Source organism: Haplochromis burtoni, unplaced genomic scaffold (assembly GCF_018398535.1).
Source record: "Haplochromis burtoni strain Fernald_Lab_line unplaced genomic scaffold, NCSU_Asbu1 Contig_8, whole genome shotgun sequence".
Lineage (NCBI taxonomy): Eukaryota > Metazoa > Chordata > Actinopteri > Cichliformes > Cichlidae > Haplochromis > Haplochromis burtoni.
Window position 1 is genome coordinate 1 of NW_024582369.1, and position 17,376 is coordinate 17,376.

The 17,376-nt window shown below is 39.1% G+C and overlaps 3 protein-coding genes and 1 non-coding gene across 4 annotated transcripts; 1 reads left to right on the plus strand and 3 right to left on the minus strand.

Moving 5' to 3' along the window:
- Positions 1-524: 524 nt before the first annotated feature.
- trnal-uaa lies at positions 525-607 on the plus strand. The gene has a single exon. It is a non-coding gene; the product is annotated as a tRNA-Leu (tRNA).
- A 795-nt stretch (positions 608-1,402) lies between these two features.
- Positions 1,403-2,062, minus strand: gtf2h5 (general transcription factor IIH, polypeptide 5). The gene is made up of 2 exons (XM_005914589.3): positions 1,970-2,062; positions 1,403-1,877 (listed from the first exon to the last, which is right to left on the minus strand). Exons 1-2 carry the CDS (start codon positions 2,002-2,004, stop codon positions 1,697-1,699), a joined length of 216 nt encoding a protein of 71 aa, XP_005914651.1. The 5' UTR covers positions 2,005-2,062; the 3' UTR covers positions 1,403-1,696.
- Positions 2,063-3,724: 1,662 nt separating this feature from the next.
- On the minus strand, positions 3,725-10,298 carry serac1 (serine active site containing 1). Its single transcript, XM_005914577.3, has 17 exons — positions 10,182-10,298; positions 9,563-9,711; positions 9,438-9,474; positions 9,203-9,345; positions 8,026-8,115; positions 7,305-7,436; positions 7,091-7,212; positions 6,890-7,018; positions 6,630-6,743; positions 6,306-6,468; positions 5,903-6,053; positions 5,663-5,804; positions 5,429-5,529; positions 5,176-5,273; positions 4,876-5,058; positions 4,656-4,799; positions 3,725-4,546 (listed from the first exon to the last, which is right to left on the minus strand). The coding sequence occupies exons 2-17, from the start codon at positions 9,654-9,656 to the stop codon at positions 4,410-4,412; spliced, it is 1,980 nt and encodes a 659-aa protein (XP_005914639.1). The 5' UTR covers positions 9,657-9,711; positions 10,182-10,298; the 3' UTR covers positions 3,725-4,409.
- Positions 10,299-13,181: 2,883 nt separating this feature from the next.
- myct1a (myc target 1a) lies at positions 13,182-17,300 on the minus strand. The gene is made up of 2 exons (XM_005914579.3): positions 16,939-17,300; positions 13,182-14,401 (listed from the first exon to the last, which is right to left on the minus strand). The coding sequence occupies exons 1-2, from the start codon at positions 16,991-16,993 to the stop codon at positions 13,857-13,859; spliced, it is 600 nt and encodes a 199-aa protein (XP_005914641.1). The 5' UTR covers positions 16,994-17,300; the 3' UTR covers positions 13,182-13,856.
- Between the last annotated feature and the right edge of the window lie 76 nt (positions 17,301-17,376).

Here is a 17,376-nt window from a genome sequence, read left to right on the forward strand (position 1 = left end):
ATAGAAGTCTTTAAAAACCGGAGGCTGCCATCTCCAAGGACTCATGTTGATTATAGGTTTAACTCTTCTCTTTCTCTACATACTGCAGCTTTCTGTCCTCTGTGGCAGTAAGTTACATCCCTTGGAGAAAACCCCACCCCACAATTTTTTCTTGGCTTTTTAGCTAAAATCACCTGTATTGTCTGTTGTTTCCATTTGTGGATGGTTAATAGTGCAGAAGATTGTTTTTCTGTTTTCAGGATTACATGAAAACATTTTGGAACAGATCACTTTTATATATAATAAATCTTAGGATAGTATTGGTTTTGATGATTTATAAAACAGCTGTGTGCCGTAGCCCTGGTAGTGTGGATCCTTAGTGTGTAAAGAGTAGATAACTCATGTAATATGTGTGAATGAAAATCCATGGACTTTGTAAGAGTCCTCCATTTATGGCTATGATCCTAACAAACAAGATTAATAAGTTTCTTTCTCCTACCAATCTTCCTGTTTCCTAAAGGAACACGCATACGCAATATATATGCACCAGGATGGCCGAGTGGTTAAGGCGTTGGACTTAAGTTCCAATGAGCGGATGCTCTCGTGGGTTCAAACCCCACTCCTGGTATAATTTGGAGCCTCATGTGTGGGAAGCTGGATGGAATCTATGAGAGCAACAGATATGATTTTTAGGCATTTGATGTGAGCAATATCTTTCCCACAAAAATCTGTGATGCTGAACCCAAATGGTTAATGGAAAAACTCCAAGCTTGTGGATTAATTAGTAAAATTAATGGCTATAAAAAGAAGCTCACTGTTAATAAAATGAATACATCAAAATTGGGAGGGGTCACCTCTCTGAAAGGCAGTTATACTCTTTTCAACATAACATTGCAAAGAATTTGGGTATTTCATTATGTGTGTGTATGGAATTAAACAGAAAAAGACTAAATCAATTCTTACAAAGCAGCTTGAACACAGCCGGGCTTGTTTTTGTTAGCTGGCTTGACAAATCCTAAAACTCAGTCAGAAGTGGTTCCTCAATGTTCTTTTTAAACAGTTTTCCTGCTTCCCACTCTGTGCACAATTAGAAGGGTTTTTCTGTATGTTTCGGGGTGCAATGTATAACTAATGTAGAGAAACTTAGCTTGCGTTAATGATACTAAATAAATCTAGTTACTTCATCCAGTCACATTGCAAAGAAAGAAAAATAAATATGCCACATAGTAATAAAAGAGACTATTTACCCTGAAATTATTTTCAATTTAAAAATGCTTTAAAAGGGCTTATATGACCTTCAATACATAATTGTATTATTTTGATTTACATTAGAAACAACATCCCAAAATTTTCAGAAGACAGTTTTAAATATTTTTAGACCAACTTTAATCCAAATATGGAAAAAAAACCCTCAAAGTCACTGTTAAATGGCAAGCAGCTGTCAATTTATTTAACTTCGGATCCTTGCTCCTTTCATATCAATTATTAATAAGGAAAAAAAAAATGCTGCTGCCAACACGGTAGCTTTGATCTGCAATTTAAAGAAGGCAAAGAAAAAGAAAACATATTCTGGAACCTGTTATTAAAATGTATTTAAACTCCTTGAGCATTTTCTCAGTAATCCACTGTAGTCTGCAGTTAAAACACTGCAAACATTTATCCAGAGATCATGAGCAGTCCATGGCCAAAAAGTAGCAGTTCTCCTGACAGTTTGCGTTTATTTCTGTGTGATGGGGAATGAATTCTGGTCCATCAACTCTCCAACTCTCTCCTGGAGTGTTTGAACCACCTCTGCAAGAATGAACACGTGCGTGTCGTCAAGATCCTTGAGGATGAATTTCTTTCCCAAGGCCATCGTTTCATCCAGGTACAGGAGAAATTGTTTCATGGCAGGATCACTGCAGGAAGAGAAAGTTAAAGTTTCGGCTACTTAAAAACAGATTTCTGTGAAACTAACTACAAATATTTCTTGGCAAAGTTACAACCTTACCATTCAACAAGGACACCTTTGTGCACGTTGACCATATTGACAGGTGCAGAGAAATGGACAGTCGAAGCTGATTAAAGAGCTGAACACCTGCAGCACAGTAAACAAACCGACAGCTGAAGGCCTCAGGTAGAAGCAGCTTTACGGCAGCCTAAACCATTATTAAGGCACCAAACAGTCAGATAAACGCGTCACATGTTTTCGGACATTTTAATAATACTTTTATTACCATTACAACAAAGAAAATACTTGTAAACGTTTCAGTACAGCGTATGCTAGCTCTTTGTTTTAGCACCGGTTAGCATTTTGCTGCTACTATTAGCTCAAAATAGCATGGCCACAGGCATGTTCTGCTACATACCACGATCTTAAATATCTAAAAGAGCAAACTTCATGTACATACCTGTCTACAGTTAAGCGAAGGATTAACATAAAGCAACAAACAGCCGTTTATCTACCCGAGATCTCCAGCTGTTCCTGTTAAGTTTTCAAGGCATTGATGGGTTATGTAAGGTGTGCGCCAAGGGACAATCTTCTGATGTCCAAATATCGCGTTAGCGTGTTTTAAAAGTTTTTGCTGCTTCTGTGCTGCTTTTCTGTGCTTGGTAAAAGGTATCATATCAATACTGTGGGTTTAAAAAACTACGCTGTGTATAGATGAGTGAGTATTATGAAGAAAATAATGCAACATTCGTACCCAAGTGCATAAAATGCATTACAAAAACTGCATCATGACATTGATGCAAAATGTAAGTTAAGATCCAGTATAAAATACAGTACTGTGCCATTTCCCTCCTTCTGTCACTAACAGGAAAACTATGACAACTTGATACTATATATAGATATATTTACACAAACACTCAGAACCACTTATAAGGTACAACTGCTCTGCTGCTCCTTAAGGCAAATATCCAATCAGCCAGTCACATGGAAGTATTTTAGTGCACGTAAGCGTGTAGACATGACAACCAAGATGACCTGCTGAGATTTAAACTGAGCATCAGAATGGAGAAGAAAGGTGATTTAGGTGACTTTGAATGTGGGCTGATTGTCGAGTACTTCAGAAATTGCTGGTCACTTGAGCTACAACCATCTCTAGGATTTATAGAGACTGATCCAAAAAGAGAGAAAATATCCAGTGAGCAGGAGTTCTCTGGGTAAAAATGCCTCAGAGGAGAATGGTCAGACTGTTTTGAGCTGACAGGAAGACAACAGTAACTCAGATAATCACTTTTTTATATTCAATGTATGCAGAAGAGCATCTATGACTGAACAAAACTTTGAACCTTGAAGCAGATGGGCTACAGCAGCAGAAGAATAAGGTAAGAATAGGAAACTAAGGTTTCCGAGGCTGGTTTAATGGTGTAGGAAATGTTTTCTTGGCACAATTTAGGCCCCTTAGTTCAACCCATTTATTGTTCTGGACCATGTCCATCCTTTTATGATAACAGTGTACCCATCTTGTGATGGCCACTTCCAGCAGGATAAGACATCATGTCACAAAGCTCATATCATGTCATACTGGTTTCTTGTAGGTGGCAATGAGTTCACTGAACTCAAATGACCTCCAGTGACCAGATGTTAATCCTCTTGAGCACCTTTGGGATGTGGTATATTCCTATCATGGATATTCAGCTGACAAATCTGCAGCACCTGTGTGATGGTATCATGCCAATATGGGCCAAAATCCCAGAGGAATGTTTCAAGTACTTTGTTGTATTTTGTACTTTGTATATAGAAATGCATAGATGACTCATAAACCCTCAAACGTTACACATTTATTCATTTCATTGCCAGCATTTAGGACTGCTAGTGGCAGTGGGGGCTGCAAACACATGTATTAAAATTAATTTGCTTGATCGGTCCCGTACAACTGCATGTGCAATCTGAACTAAATGTATTAACTCAGGTCCACTTGAGGTAAGGCTTGGGAAAGAGTATGTTTTGGCACATAAGATGATAATCACACTATAGTTAGAGTAAAACAAATACATATAAAAATAAAGTCTTAAACCTTTGCTCTGGTCAAAAGTCGAGTTGCATGAGTAGCAACAAAATGTCAGTGCATTTTTAAGTAAATACAGTAGATAATGAGCATTGTGTATCCCATGATTAGCTGGTAATAAATCTAAAATAAAAGGAAATCTAGATAAAATTTCAATGTGCTTAATTTACTTGTAAACATAAGTTATTTTCTTTATAACTTAGCTGATGTAGCATTAAGAGACCTATCTCAGTGGATGACTTAAAAAACCCCAACAACAAAAAACGCACCCTGCTATCGTTATCACAACTGACAGGTTTCCACAAATTAGCTATACTGCAATCGCATTTGTGGTGCTTTATGTGAATGCGCAGTTATTTCTCTGTTTGGTTTGGAGTGTGGTATACATTTCAAGTATACAGCAGGTGGTCTCAGTGTCATTGTTTTCATAGATTTCTGTCAGTGGGCGATGTAGCTCTGCAGAGCGTCCAGGATGAACTGGAGGCTGCGTTTGTATAGAAACGAGTCCTTCCTCTCTGGTTTGCAGATGTTTAGGTGATCTACGTCCACTTCAATGAGCTCACCAATCCCGAGATCTGAAACCACAACACGATGAGACGCAAGACACTGCTTCAACTATGTGTTGTTGTTTTTTTAATATTTAAGCTGTACATTTCAGACATTACAGTATTTGGAGTTACATACTTGCTGACTGCGTTGGTACCACAAGTATCTTGATCATGGGTCCAATGTTTGTCGGTAGAGTCTCTGCAAAGCTCAGCACCTTGAAATCCTTTTCTTTGGCCAGGTTCAGGAAGTTGTCATTCAGGCTGCGCAGAGCTGGTGAATCTTAAAACACACACATCAATTCACATTAGATGCTGAAAGAGTTCCATAGACCGCAGAATTCATCATATTCACTGACCTTTACAGAGTTCTCTGACTTCTATGGAGGGGAAGAGAAGATATCTAACATTGACAGAGTACTCTGCCATGAAGGTGCCGTAGTGAGGAACACTATAAAACATAATCCCTTTGGTGTTCTGTAATAACCCATGCATGTCTGGGTCCTGTAAGGCATCCAGCAGCATTTTCTTTACAAGCAGTCCTGCAAGAGAAACCAAATGCAAGAGGATAGATTAGTAATTTTTTTTTTCAAATTGGATTCAAGGGATCTGCATAAAAGTCCGACATGCTTGTGGAAGGAAAGATGTGGGAGAAATACCTCCCATACTGTGGGCTACCCAGACCACAGGCCTTTCTCCAACTCCCGCCAGCTTTAACTTCTTTAGCAGCTCCTGACTTCTGTAGGCTAGAGACTTCCTGGAGAGACAGATAGTCAACCCTTTTTAATCTGTTGGAGTAATTAATCCAAGGGTACCCGACTTTGCAAAAATATTCTATTTTACCAAGAATAGCACCTTAATCACATGTAGACCTATAAAGAAACTACAGACTTATAGTTGTTTTTTTTTTACCTCTGATTCTCAGCAGGACACTGGGCCATCCAGTCACTTAGATGACTGTCATACTCCACCGACAGCACTCTAAGATTTGGACAGTCAGCAGCCAACCATGACTGACAATAAACAGTGATAAAACAACACGGAAGAACACTGAGATAAATCTTAAGCTGTGTGAGACCTCAGAAACACTGGAAAACACTGAAACAATCCATTAATGTAATGAGAGGAATTAGGTGCCTTTGTTACCTTTGGCCAGCACTCTGTATAGTCATCTTCGCGTTTGGCTGCCTCCTCTTCCTCTAATGCATTGCGGTCCTTCTGCCTCCACGTCTTAAAAGCTGCCCCTAGAATCCCGTGGATGAACAGCACGTCTGCTTTGATTGGCTGACTGGAAATTGAAAACATTGTCAAAGATGACGGTTGGGTTATAACAATAAAATAATATGACGTTAATGCATTATGTAATAACTGAAATTGTTTTCCTACTTGCTACGTGTTTGTGGGTGCAGGATATAGACGCCATCTGGGTATTTCTCTTTTACCGTCTCCCTGTCCAGGTTTGCAAGAGCGCGAGCTGCGTGAGACGCCTGCATGATGTGAGGGCACTGCATCATCTCAGCCAGGACAGACACCCAGCCTGCAAGTGTTTTATGGGTAAAGTAGGGGGAAAAAAACAGGAAAGTGTGAGGAGTACGATAAAATTTATAAGTTGGGGTGGATAACTATAAAAGTAAACACATTTTTTTGTGATGGTGAAAATCTAATCTCTAATTGAAACAAGCACAACATATATTTTAGACCTTACTTTCATAACATCTTTAGCGCACCCAGTCAGGATTACACATAATCAGAACTGTCTCCAGTTTATTCAGATTAGTTACAGACTTACCGGACTGGGCTATGGCCTGATGGGCACCTTCATTGAGAGCCAGGTTTCCGATGATGCGAACAATGTTCCTCTGAATCTTCATAGAGTCTGTTCTGAGCTGATAAACCCTCTGGAGAAGCTGTAGACCTCCGTTGGCAACTATGTGGTCACAGTGGCTCCTTACCTGCAGATCACAAAGTATTAACCACAAGGCAACATCCAGACAGCGGGCGCATAGAATTGACCTTAATACACTGCTACAATGACCGCAATGAGTAGAAGGTAAATAATCTAGCCACCGACTCCAGACTAAATCACCTTTGGATGCACAATGATGATGATTACCTTTGAGTGCTGTACCAGTGCCTGCAGACAGAAGGACTCCACCTTCTCAGAAGGAACAGAGGTAAGGCTCTGGGCATAAGGCAGCCCATTGCCACCAAAACTCCACAGACCACCCTGGAACAATGAAGCGCACGTGTTAATGACAGGATATAGAAACTAGCTTCTTCTTTTTTTCTTTATCACATCCCAGTGACTGTTTTTAGTTTTAGACCTGGCCTTCCTAATGACTGTACATGTATGTGTACATCTGTGATTGTTACCCTTTGTGCTGCCAAGGACTGAGTGCTCTCTCTCAGGGCCAGTGAGGTAAAGTACCGAACACATTTGTCCACCTCAGTTTGAGGCAGAGATGCCAAAAGCTGCCTCAGTCCGTCCTCCGCTGACAAACCCTGAGAAGATCACAGCACATCTGTGAGGTAGGCATTCAAATGGTAACTATCCTAAAAAGTAGATTTGAGTACCTCCTCCAAATCAGGCAGTGCAGGTGGGTGACGGAAAAACCTCAGGTCTACCTGAGGCATCCGGGCCAAGCCCACTGCTGTCCGATGGTCTATAACCTGGGCTGCCGTCTGGTACTGGTAATCTGGATTATTCAAAACAGGTGTGATCTAAGACCAGAGCAGGTCTCTGTTGTGTATCAAATTAACGTGACAGGAAACTTTTAGGGTCCTTTACCATGCCAGTGGTGATTGTCTGCAAGCTCCTGAACAGCCTCTAGTCTGATGGCTTTGTTAGCTGACTGTGTCTTCTTCAGCAGGACCCACAATGCCACCTCATGTGGGTCAGCATCCACATGACTGAAGTGCTCTAAGACACAAAATTACGGAACAAACTGACCGTCTGAACATTTACAAAATAAAAGTGGAGACGTGTTCTACTAATTCCTCTAACTGGACCTTTTAGCAATTCTAACTACAACTAAAAGGTTAACTACTAGTGTCTACTGCACCACCTTTTAGATTACTACAAGAGCTAATGAGCTACAGTACAAACCTTGCAGGAGTGAAACTTGTGTCATCAATTTGGCAGCTATTAATTTGTAAAAGGTTAAAGTAAAGAAAAGTGAATGTAACTTTTTGTCTGCGGATTTAAAACTACAGGTGGCTAAAAACAAAACAAAAAATCTCAGACTTGTTTATTCCACTCACTTTTACAAGATCCACACCACTGTAAAAGCTATGTGGCATTCAAAACAGGATGTGCATGTGTAAAGGCAGGTGTTTCCTTTGGTCTCTGTGCACATATGTCACATAAAATTGACTAAATGACTACAGTTTTCTGAGCATAAACACTTGCCCTGCTATTGGCAATAATACTTTTCAGTTCAAGAAATATTAGGGGCATTATCGTGTATCTGTCTATGTTATTGGTGAATTGGTGTTTGTTAGTTTCTTACCATCGAGTGATTGCAGTAAAAGCCTCGAGGATATTTCCACAAACCGTCTTGCTGCTTTATGAAGTTCCCTCCTTGCTTTGTGTGTAAGTCCTGGAAGAGATGCAGAAAAAAACAACTAGCCACTACTCTCTTGACAAAATTTAGAACTGCATTTCTATAACATTATAAAGACAACAGAAACCATTTAGAAATGCTTCCCTGTAGAGGTGGCTAATTAATCAAATTTGAGTCAGATTAATTTATATTTCCATTTTTATAATAAAGATTCTGTTTTTTATCTTTCACTATAAATCCATCTCATCCTTATAGCATTTGCACCTCCCCGAAAGCCTAAACACATTCCCTGCTATACTGTTGTGTGTTAAGTTCACATGTATTTATTTTAAGTTAAAAGTGAAGTAGCGCATTATGAGTGATTACTGCTTAAAATGATCATGATCATATGTTTCGGCATAGTCAAGCTGCTTATATTTGAGTTTATAAGTTGATTGTGAAAGCTTCCACTAAAAAGGTAGAGGAAGTAAAATCACCCAACACCAAATGGCCCAAAGTCCTGGCAGGAAAGGGAAGACAGGAAGAATGAAGGCAGATGTCACTGCCCCACTGAACATAAAAAACTCAACAACACTTTCTCATACAAGAACAAAATGGGGCCACTCAGCATATTTGTCAGATAATGCCCTCCCACAGTAGGGAAGAAGGAATATGTCCAAAACCCAGTAAATTTAAATTAAAAATCTAAACAGGTCTTACTACATTTATAGGCTAGTGGAAATATATACATAATTTATACAGTAAAAGAGGTTAAAATGACAGATTTAGTACAAGAAGAAATACTGCAATGCCAAATGGGAGATGCTACATCTGACCTTGTGTATTTTCACAATAAAACGTGTAATTCGTCCCAAAATACGTCCGACACTAGATGGAGGTATGTAGAAACAGAATGTGAATGTTTTGATGCAGTGAGAAAATGTAGGACTACAAACACAGTCGTACAACAGGCAAAAACATCAAATATGAGACTCCGTGATGGATTTATAAATGTACTGTTTATTCTGGGATTGTCCTACAAACACCAGCCAGGGTTTGGTGAAAAGTTGTGACTGAGTCCAGCAACAAAAGATATATAATGTGTCATGTTACCCATGAGGTTGTTTAGGATAGCATTAATTACCTCCAGTTAGGTTGTCTTTTTCATCTGAAGGAGTGGCCCTCAGATAGATGTACGACTTGTTCTTCTCCTGAAGAATTGCACTAGTGTCAATGGTCACAGCCTTATCCAAGGCTATCACCTCATAAGTAATAAAAAGACAGCCCCTGCAGAAAGGAGCATGTTTAATAAGCTATGGGACAGAGATCATTCTTCTCTCACACGCTGCATAAATCATTCTTTTAATAATGTAACTTACCCCAAGACAACTGCGCCAGTTACTTTAGCAACTTTCCCTAAATGCCAGCGAAGAGGAAGATCTTTATTTTCAACGTGTTTATTGAAATTTATTGTACAAGACTGCTGATTTGTCTAATAACTTACTTAAATCTTTCCACTGAAGCACTTTCTTCACACTAGGCGGCCCAGCTGTGCTCAGCCTCCGACAACGGATCCAGCGCAGAGCGGCTGCGGACATCCTTCCCCTGTGTGCCCTCCCAGATGTGCGTGTGTTAACCAGACTGCTGTCCAACCTATCTGACAAAGTCACAGACGTGAGGACAGTGTCTGATAAGGCACATAACGGTATGTCAACGCAAAAACGACCCGATAATTACATTTAATGTTATCATGTCAGTTTAAACACTTAGCAGTGCTAACATTTAACTCGTGACAGTGCTAATGGTGAACTAATCTAAAGCATTAATATAATCAAAGACCATTAGCTACCGGTAAACGTTAGCTAGCCACACAGGTGGGTGTGACTGACAGCTGGGCTAAAATTACTTGAGTAAATAACATAAACACCGGTAAGTCTCCGCCATAAAGCCAAAGCTGGCATGAACACCCAAACGTAATCCGGGTGAAGCTAAATGAAGCCTTAGCTGCCACTAACTTGGTGGAGATTAGTTAGCATTTGGCTATGACTGGCACCCAAACGGCTAATGGAGTAACCCGGTGGACATGTAGTGGATTAATGTCCATTTCTGATAAGCGAGTTTACCGTATTTATCGATGGACACGTTTTAAAAGAACTACGATAACGTCCTCCAAGACTGCAGCCGGTGTAAATAAACACAACATAAATTTGTCCCACAAATAATACGTCATCCACTGCAACAGTTTTTTTATTGACCGCTTTAGAGGTTCGGTGTGTGAACTGCAAGATTACGCAAAAGCGACAGCGTAAAAAGTAAATATGTCACGGGGGAAAAGAGGAGGGGCGAGAGTAAGAGAGTCATCAAATAAAGACGGTAATACTGTTACAATGCGATATTATAAAATCAAAAATGTTTATAGCCTTCTTGTTGCGGGAAGGATAAATTGTGGTCACATAAAGTTTAATTTCCATTCATGAAAATAGGGAAGTGTGGCTTCTTATTGGAGAACTGCAATTTATGGATGTGAAATTTGGCAATATCAGCAAACTGATAAGAATAGATGGGTTAGAGGAGGGGTGTCAAATATAAGGCACAGGGGCTAGAAATAAGCTGATGAACACTCCAATCGGGCCTCACTGGACAGCTTTAGGAAATGCGAAGAGAGTCATAAAAGTTTGACTTTTAATATAATTTTGTATCACAGATTTATCTTTACTGCTAAATACCTCCTGTGTGGCCACACCTAAGTAATTAGGTAACAGATAAAAAAAAAATATATCAGAAAAGTTCCTTTTCTTCACTACAGAAATTAATGGGTTTTTTTTTAACAATGGATACAAATAAAGGACGTTTTCTGTGAATAAACAAAAACTTTGTGTTTTGTAATCACAGGATTGACAAAGATATAGCTACCAGAACCTTTTCTGTAATTTTACATGTTTATTTCTTACAATTTAATTCTCATACATATAGATTTCTTTCATTCACTACAGCAGTGGATGAATCTTTATTATGTAGAAAAAAACTGAGATGTTCTGTTGAAATTGTGCTTCTTTATCAAATATTAAGATAATATTCAATAATCGAATAACCCATTATGAACGGACAGAAAGAAGAGTTTCATTGGTCTGGCCCACTTAAGATCAAAGTGTGCTGTATCTGGCTCACAGTTTAAAATGAGTTTGACCTCCTTTCTCTTTCTCAGTCAAATATGTACCAGATTTATTTAAAGTGAAAATTTGACAAAATGTTAATAGAACTAAAACCAGTAATGTCTTTTCTACAACTCTTTTCCATAAGTACAAGACAAAAATATATGTAGGAGGACATCTGTGGGAAGGTCTGACAAAAAGAGCAAAATATATCTATCTAAACAGAAGTGTATTTTTTACATGCAGTAACATATTTGTTATTACATGTTTTTTACATTTTATTTGCATTTTTAACATATCATAAAACTTTTAAAAACTTAAACACAACTCAAAACATTGTTCTTTCTTCTCAAAACTGATTTCTTTAACCAAAACAACACGCACATACCTTTACATTCCTACAGAACATCAAAAACCAAATTCAGAAATTCAGGAAACTACTATAAAAATTATTTGTGTATTTTTTGGCCATGAAGCTACATATTTAAATCCATGCAAATGTGTAAGAGTAAGTTTATTTTTTCTTGTTCTGGTGAAGTGTAGGGAGTTTTGTCCAAATATAGCATTTACAGTTCTACATATATCTCGACACCAGTGTTACCTGTTTCATGTAGTATATGGCTAAACTCAGTAATTCCACCATGTAATGTTAGTACAGTGAGAAACATTGCCAAGAAAATCAGTGCAGAGATACAAAAAGGTAACAAAAGAAGTATTTATTGGTTACTATAATACAAAATGTCCCACTGAGCAGCTGCACACATTTCACTGGAAATATTGGCATGGCTGAGCCTTCCTCTTCCTCCTCGTCCACGATGACCTCCGCTGCCTGCTAGTCTTCCTCTTCTACACTTGAGGCCTCTTTTATACTCTGACACATGACTGAATTGTTCTTCTAGTTGAGTTTGAGGAGGTGCATGACGAGTGAGAGTAACTGGTAATGATTGTGTTGCCTTTTGAAGGCCAGTGTTTTGTAGGTGAAAAAGGCGTGTTGAATAATGGATTTGTGTGTCAGAAATGTGCAAAACTGGGATTTATAATGATATTTGAGTGAGACCAGTAAAATTGTGCTAAGAGTTTAGCATTTTGGAGTCATGTTTTTAGATTCGGTTGTATAGTTCTTTTTTGTGTGTATTAAATGTGGTAAACTAATTAATTTAGTTTCCATAGTAGGTTTTTTTGTTTCAGTTTAGTTTTTAGTTTGCATTGTTTAAAAATTTTAAGTTTTAGGTTAGCTTTTATTATTATTTTTCTGTCTGGCTTTAGTCAGCTGCAAATACCTTAGCGATTATGTGTTTTGCCATTACGAGTGCTGCTCATCGTTTGGTCCTGTAAAGTTTAAGAGCTCTGTAGGGATTGTGTCCTTCACCTTTCAAACTTTACTGTTGTACACAAGTTCCTTCTTCAGGAAACAACAGTTAGGACAGTAATAAAAATGACAGCACAGCTGCACTGTAAATATAGCAGTCTAACACAGCTATTACTATTATTGTATTCTGGCTTTTTTCTGCTCTAGCGTGCATTACTGTGGAACAACACTATAGTCTTGAACTGTTGGTAGCTCATATTTGAGTGAGTGCTAGGTTGAACTGCATTGTAAGGTGACTACCTTGACTTTTATGAAGTGTGCTGGAGAGGTTTCATGAAAATCAACATAGTAGCAGTTCATAGTACAATGGTTCAGACATTTGCTTGCCATGCAAAAGGTCACTGGTTCAGTTTTAGCTGGAGATTAAAAGCCCATTTGTGCTTGTACCAAGGGAGCAGCTGAAAGTAGCTATAGGTGGAGTGGTAAAGGACAGAACCCATTACATTTTGAGATTGCTCAGTATCCTTTCTTTATACCCAGTGGCCTTATTGGAAGAATTATTCACTTTTTTAAAATATATTTTGTGTCAGCTTATGTGAACAAATGGTTGTCCTGCCGAGTCCCTCCAGACCTGTTGCAGACCAAAATGTCTGCACTGAAAAGCCTTTTTGAGTCTTGCTTTATTGCATTAACTTAAGAGCAGAGTCCAGTAAAATACATTCAAAACATACAGAACAAAAATTCTTATACCTAATGCCCACATTTTCTCACATGTCACATTCGCAAGTGCTGTTCATGCAAACACATAAACAAAATCATCTTGAATATGTGATTCAGAAAATAAAAAACATCAGGTCCATTTAACCAAGTTTTCATCATGAATTTGATAAAACATCAAATAGTCTAATGCACTTTATTAACTACAGGCTTACACACACTTTTTATTTATCTTTTAAGCTTCACGTGTACAATCATTACATCTTTTCTTGCATAGTTATTATATGACCTGCACGGAGAAAGCATATGTCTTGCCTTACATTATAAATAATCACCATTGACAGGATGCAACACCATTCAAATAACTTTTTACAATTTCTTTTTTTGTATAAAAGTATCTAATGATGAAAGGCAAATATGTTTATAAATATATAGCAGATTTGCTAAAAATTATGTAATTTCAGGAAGTTATTGTGTTAAGTAGGGCACTTAGCTGAGCTTGGCCTCTTTGTTTTCTCCACTCCAGCTCCACCTGATCATAAAAATCATTATAGATTTAGTCCAGTTTGGAAATCCGTTCATCTCCCAATTAGTATCAGCCAGTGCTGCTTTCACTCCTCTTAGGTTCGGGTTTCCTGATAAGCTCTGATTATGCTCTCATAAGCTGGAGGTGGGGTCTGCGTAGCATGAAGACCTCTGACACTGTTCCCCCAAAATGACTCTGGTCTTGGTGGGGTGGCAGCTGGCTGGGCTACGCTTTGAGCTGATCCAGTTGATGTAGTCAGAGGTGGTGTACGTGGCAGTGTGGTTTGGCTCCCCTCCTCTGCCTCTCTTGCAATTTGGCTGCACTGGAGGAGCGGGTGGAAGGTGGAGCCCCTGAAGCTGGATTTATGCGCCATTGCGTCAAAGTGATCTTGAGAGGAAGTCTGGCGGTGAAAGGTGAAAGCAGCTGTCACTAAGCTGTTGTTGCTTCGCCGGTCATAGCTGCTGCTGCGGTTAAAGCCTGGACGATGGCGGGAAGAAGTGTGCGAGCGGCGATGCGGGCGGCGGGTGATGCTGGCAGAGCCTGCTTTGTGTCGGGAAAACCAAGTAAGCATCACATAAACTAGGGCGCCCAAGAGAAGGCCCACTGCCACAGAAGCACAGAAAGCTATAATCAGGTGGTCTGTGAAGAGAGAAGCATACCATTTAAAAAAGGATCTTTATAAAATGATCTGTGCTGTAGTATCTTTTTTATATCGCAAATATTCCCATTACAAGTCTGTGAAAAAGTGTTTGCTCCCTTTCCTGCTTTCTTCTTTGTTTATATGCTTTAAATCATTAAATGAAATTGTAATATTAGACAAAGATAACCTGAGTAAGTATAAAATGCAGTTTTAAATTATGGTTTAATTTATTAAACCATCATTTTGTTATTAATCAGTTAATTCATGATTCCCTGTGTGAAATCACGAATGAACTGTGATTAGCCAAATTTTTTCAGAAGTTCACTTCAGTTTCACAAGCCACTCTTAGGTTTGATTACTGCCAGACCTGTTGAATCAAAGAATTACTTAAATAGAACCTGCCTGACAAAGTGAAGCAGGCTAAAAGATTTCAGAAGACAGCACATCGTGCCAAGATCTAAAGAAACAGCTGAGAATCAAAGTCATTGATATCTATCAGTCTGGAAAGGGTTATAAAGCCATTTCTAAAGCTTTAAGGCTGGGAATCTGAACTTAGAACACCGGTGAACCTTCCTATGAGTGTCCAGCCTACCAAAATTAGTCCAAGCGCACATACATTACTTATGGAAGGAGGTCAGAAAATAACCAGGACAAAATCTAAAGAGCTGCAGGGTTCACATGTCTCAGTTACACTTAGAATTCATGACTTGGCAAAAATGGCATCCAAGAGAGAGTTCCAAGGAGAAAACCACTGCTGACCAAAAAGAACACAAAGGCTTGTCTTGCACTGCCAAAAAACATCTTGGTGATCCCCAACATTTCTTGAAGGCTTGAGTACCTTTACATCTGGCATACAACTAACACATCATTTCATAAAAAGATCACCACACCAACAGTAAAATAAAATTCTAAAGGAGAATGTCTGGCCATCAGTTCATGCCCTAAAGCTCAAGTACACTTGGGCTATGCAGCAGAACAGTGATCTAAAACACATCAGCAGGCCCACCTCTGAATAGACAAAAACAAAAATGTAGGCTTTGGAGTGGCCTGGTCAAAGTCTTGACTTAAATCCCATTGAGTCTTTTTTGACATGACCTTAAAAAGGCCATTGATGCTGGAAAATCCTCCACTGTGGCTGAATTAAAACAATTCTGCAAAGAAGAGTTTGCCAAAATTCCACCACAGTGATGTGAAGGACTGATTACCAGGTATCACAAATACTTGCTTGCAGTTCTGTGTGGCAAGTGTGGAACAACCAGTTAATATTTCTACAAATGCATATAAAATTGACAAAAAGATACATTTAGATACATTTTTTGATGCTCTCAATACAACATCAGAAATTAATTTGGATCTAAATATCCTTCTGGATCCACACAGTCAATTAATGCACAGGTTGGAGGGTTTTTCAGCTTTGGTGAAGTTATACATCCTCACTGCTCTTATGCACATGCAGTGCATCTAAATATCCTTTATGGTCTTTTTTTTAATAATCCACTGTGAATGCAAGGGATTTAATGTGTGCTAGGAAGAAACTGAGAATTGCCAGACGTGTCTTGAAATATGGTGGCCCTTGACAAAATAATAATAGGCTTTCCTCTGCCTGTGTTTAATAGATTGAGCGTCTTGGAGAAAACAAACCAACTGAGTTTCATTTCCACACACGCACACACAGACAAAAAATGAAAAGCTGTTGACATATTCTTGCTCTGTGCTACTTTGCCTTGGATAAAGCCAACTGAGCATGCTTGAGAGAAGGAAGAGAATGTAGCAGATGAGACAAATACCACTGGACTTATGCCAGGAAAACAAATCGGGTTCCCCTCAATAAAATGTTCAAAAAGTTTGAACCTGCTTTGTTACTAGACCACATTTCCACAAGTTTTTTTTTCTCTAATTTTGGAAAATGGAGGGCAGACGCTAGTAAAAAGTCATCTGGAAATACCATTAGGGAAAACTGAAAAAAAGAAAACATCAGCAGCAAGTATGTCTGTGTAGGTTCTCAGTCATCCAGGTTATGGTAATCTAAGGAGCTTAGAAAGAAAAGTGACTGGATTGACATTAACATTGATTCAGTAGGTCACATGATAGGGTGAGGTTTCACCTTAAAACTCAGATAATGACCTACACCTTTGTTCATTTGATGAGGCACCTGATCAATAGTGGGTCAAGTACCCTCTTAAGGGAAAACTCCCACTAGGGCTTAAATACCTGGGACTCTCCACCATTTGGTTTTAGAACAGAAGAAGATTCTCGGATGAAAGGTGAAACGTCCTCAAGAAACTTAAAGAAGTCCAGTCGCTTTTCTTTCCACGCTCCTTAGATGAGCACCAAACAGATCGAGCATTCTTAGAAGTCTGAAAAGGTTTCTTTGAATATTCAAATTTGGATGATAAAGCTTGGTTCAAAAAGGCACCAGGCCCGCATATTACATCTATTCCAGGAGGCGATTCAAGCTTGAATTCCTGAGGGCACCAATCAGAGCAACCACATGAAACACACCAGCTAAAAGAGAAAGAAAACTCAGAAAACTCACCAACGTCGGCAGGCTGAAGCATTTCCAGAAGGAAATTTGTGTTGTTCGCAGCCATGACTTAATCTGCTTTGTCAAAGGAGAGGAAGAGAGACTGAAGCTCAGTTCAGTCTGTCTGTTCCTCGTCTTCTCCCTTCTCTCCTGTCAATTCTTTCCTGTCCTTTTTTTGATGGGTTTTCCTGTCTTTCTGTCCCGTCTCTTTTCCTGTTCCCCCTACTTTCTCCCTCTTCTCCTTTGCTCACTTTCCCTGTCAGTAACGTCCGACTCCCTCAAAAGGAGACTCAGCCCAGACGCTCGCAGGGCTGGCAGCTAACTCTGACAGTCAGCTTGTTTATGGAAGCGGAAAACTACACTGTCACATTTCCTGCTTTTCTGCTGGAAATTAGCAACAGGAGGGGCTTATCTACTCAGGACAGAGATCCTGGAGGTATAGAGACGGGG

Excerpts from the sequence above, each read along its gene's own strand:
- gtf2h5 (XM_005914589.3), bottom strand. The coding sequence starts at position 2,004 with ATGGTCAACGTGCACAAAGGTGTCCTTGTTGAATG. Across the intron at positions 1,878-1,969 it reads AAAGGTGTCCTTGTTGAATG|TGATCCTGCCATGAAACAAT; the intron begins GTAAGGTTGTAA and ends CTCTTCCTGCAG.
- serac1 (XM_005914577.3), bottom strand. The coding sequence starts at position 9,656 with ATGTCCGCAGCCGCTCTGCGCTGGATCCGTTGTCGGAGGCTGAGCACA. Across the intron at positions 9,475-9,562 it reads GCTTCAGTGGAAAGATTTAA|GGAAAGTTGCTAAAGTAACT; the intron begins GTAAGTTATTAG and ends GCTGGCATTTAG. Across the intron at positions 8,116-9,202 it reads AAAAGACAACCTAACTGGAG|GACTTACACACAAAGCAAGG; the intron begins GTAATTAATGCT and ends CATCTCTTCCAG.
- myct1a (XM_005914579.3), bottom strand. The coding sequence starts at position 16,993 with ATGGCTGCGAACAACACAAATTTCCTTCTGGAAATGCTTCAGCCTGCC. Across the intron at positions 14,402-16,938 it reads GCTTCAGCCTGCCGACGTTG|ACCACCTGATTATAGCTTTC; the intron begins GTGAGTTTTCTG and ends CTCTCTTCACAG.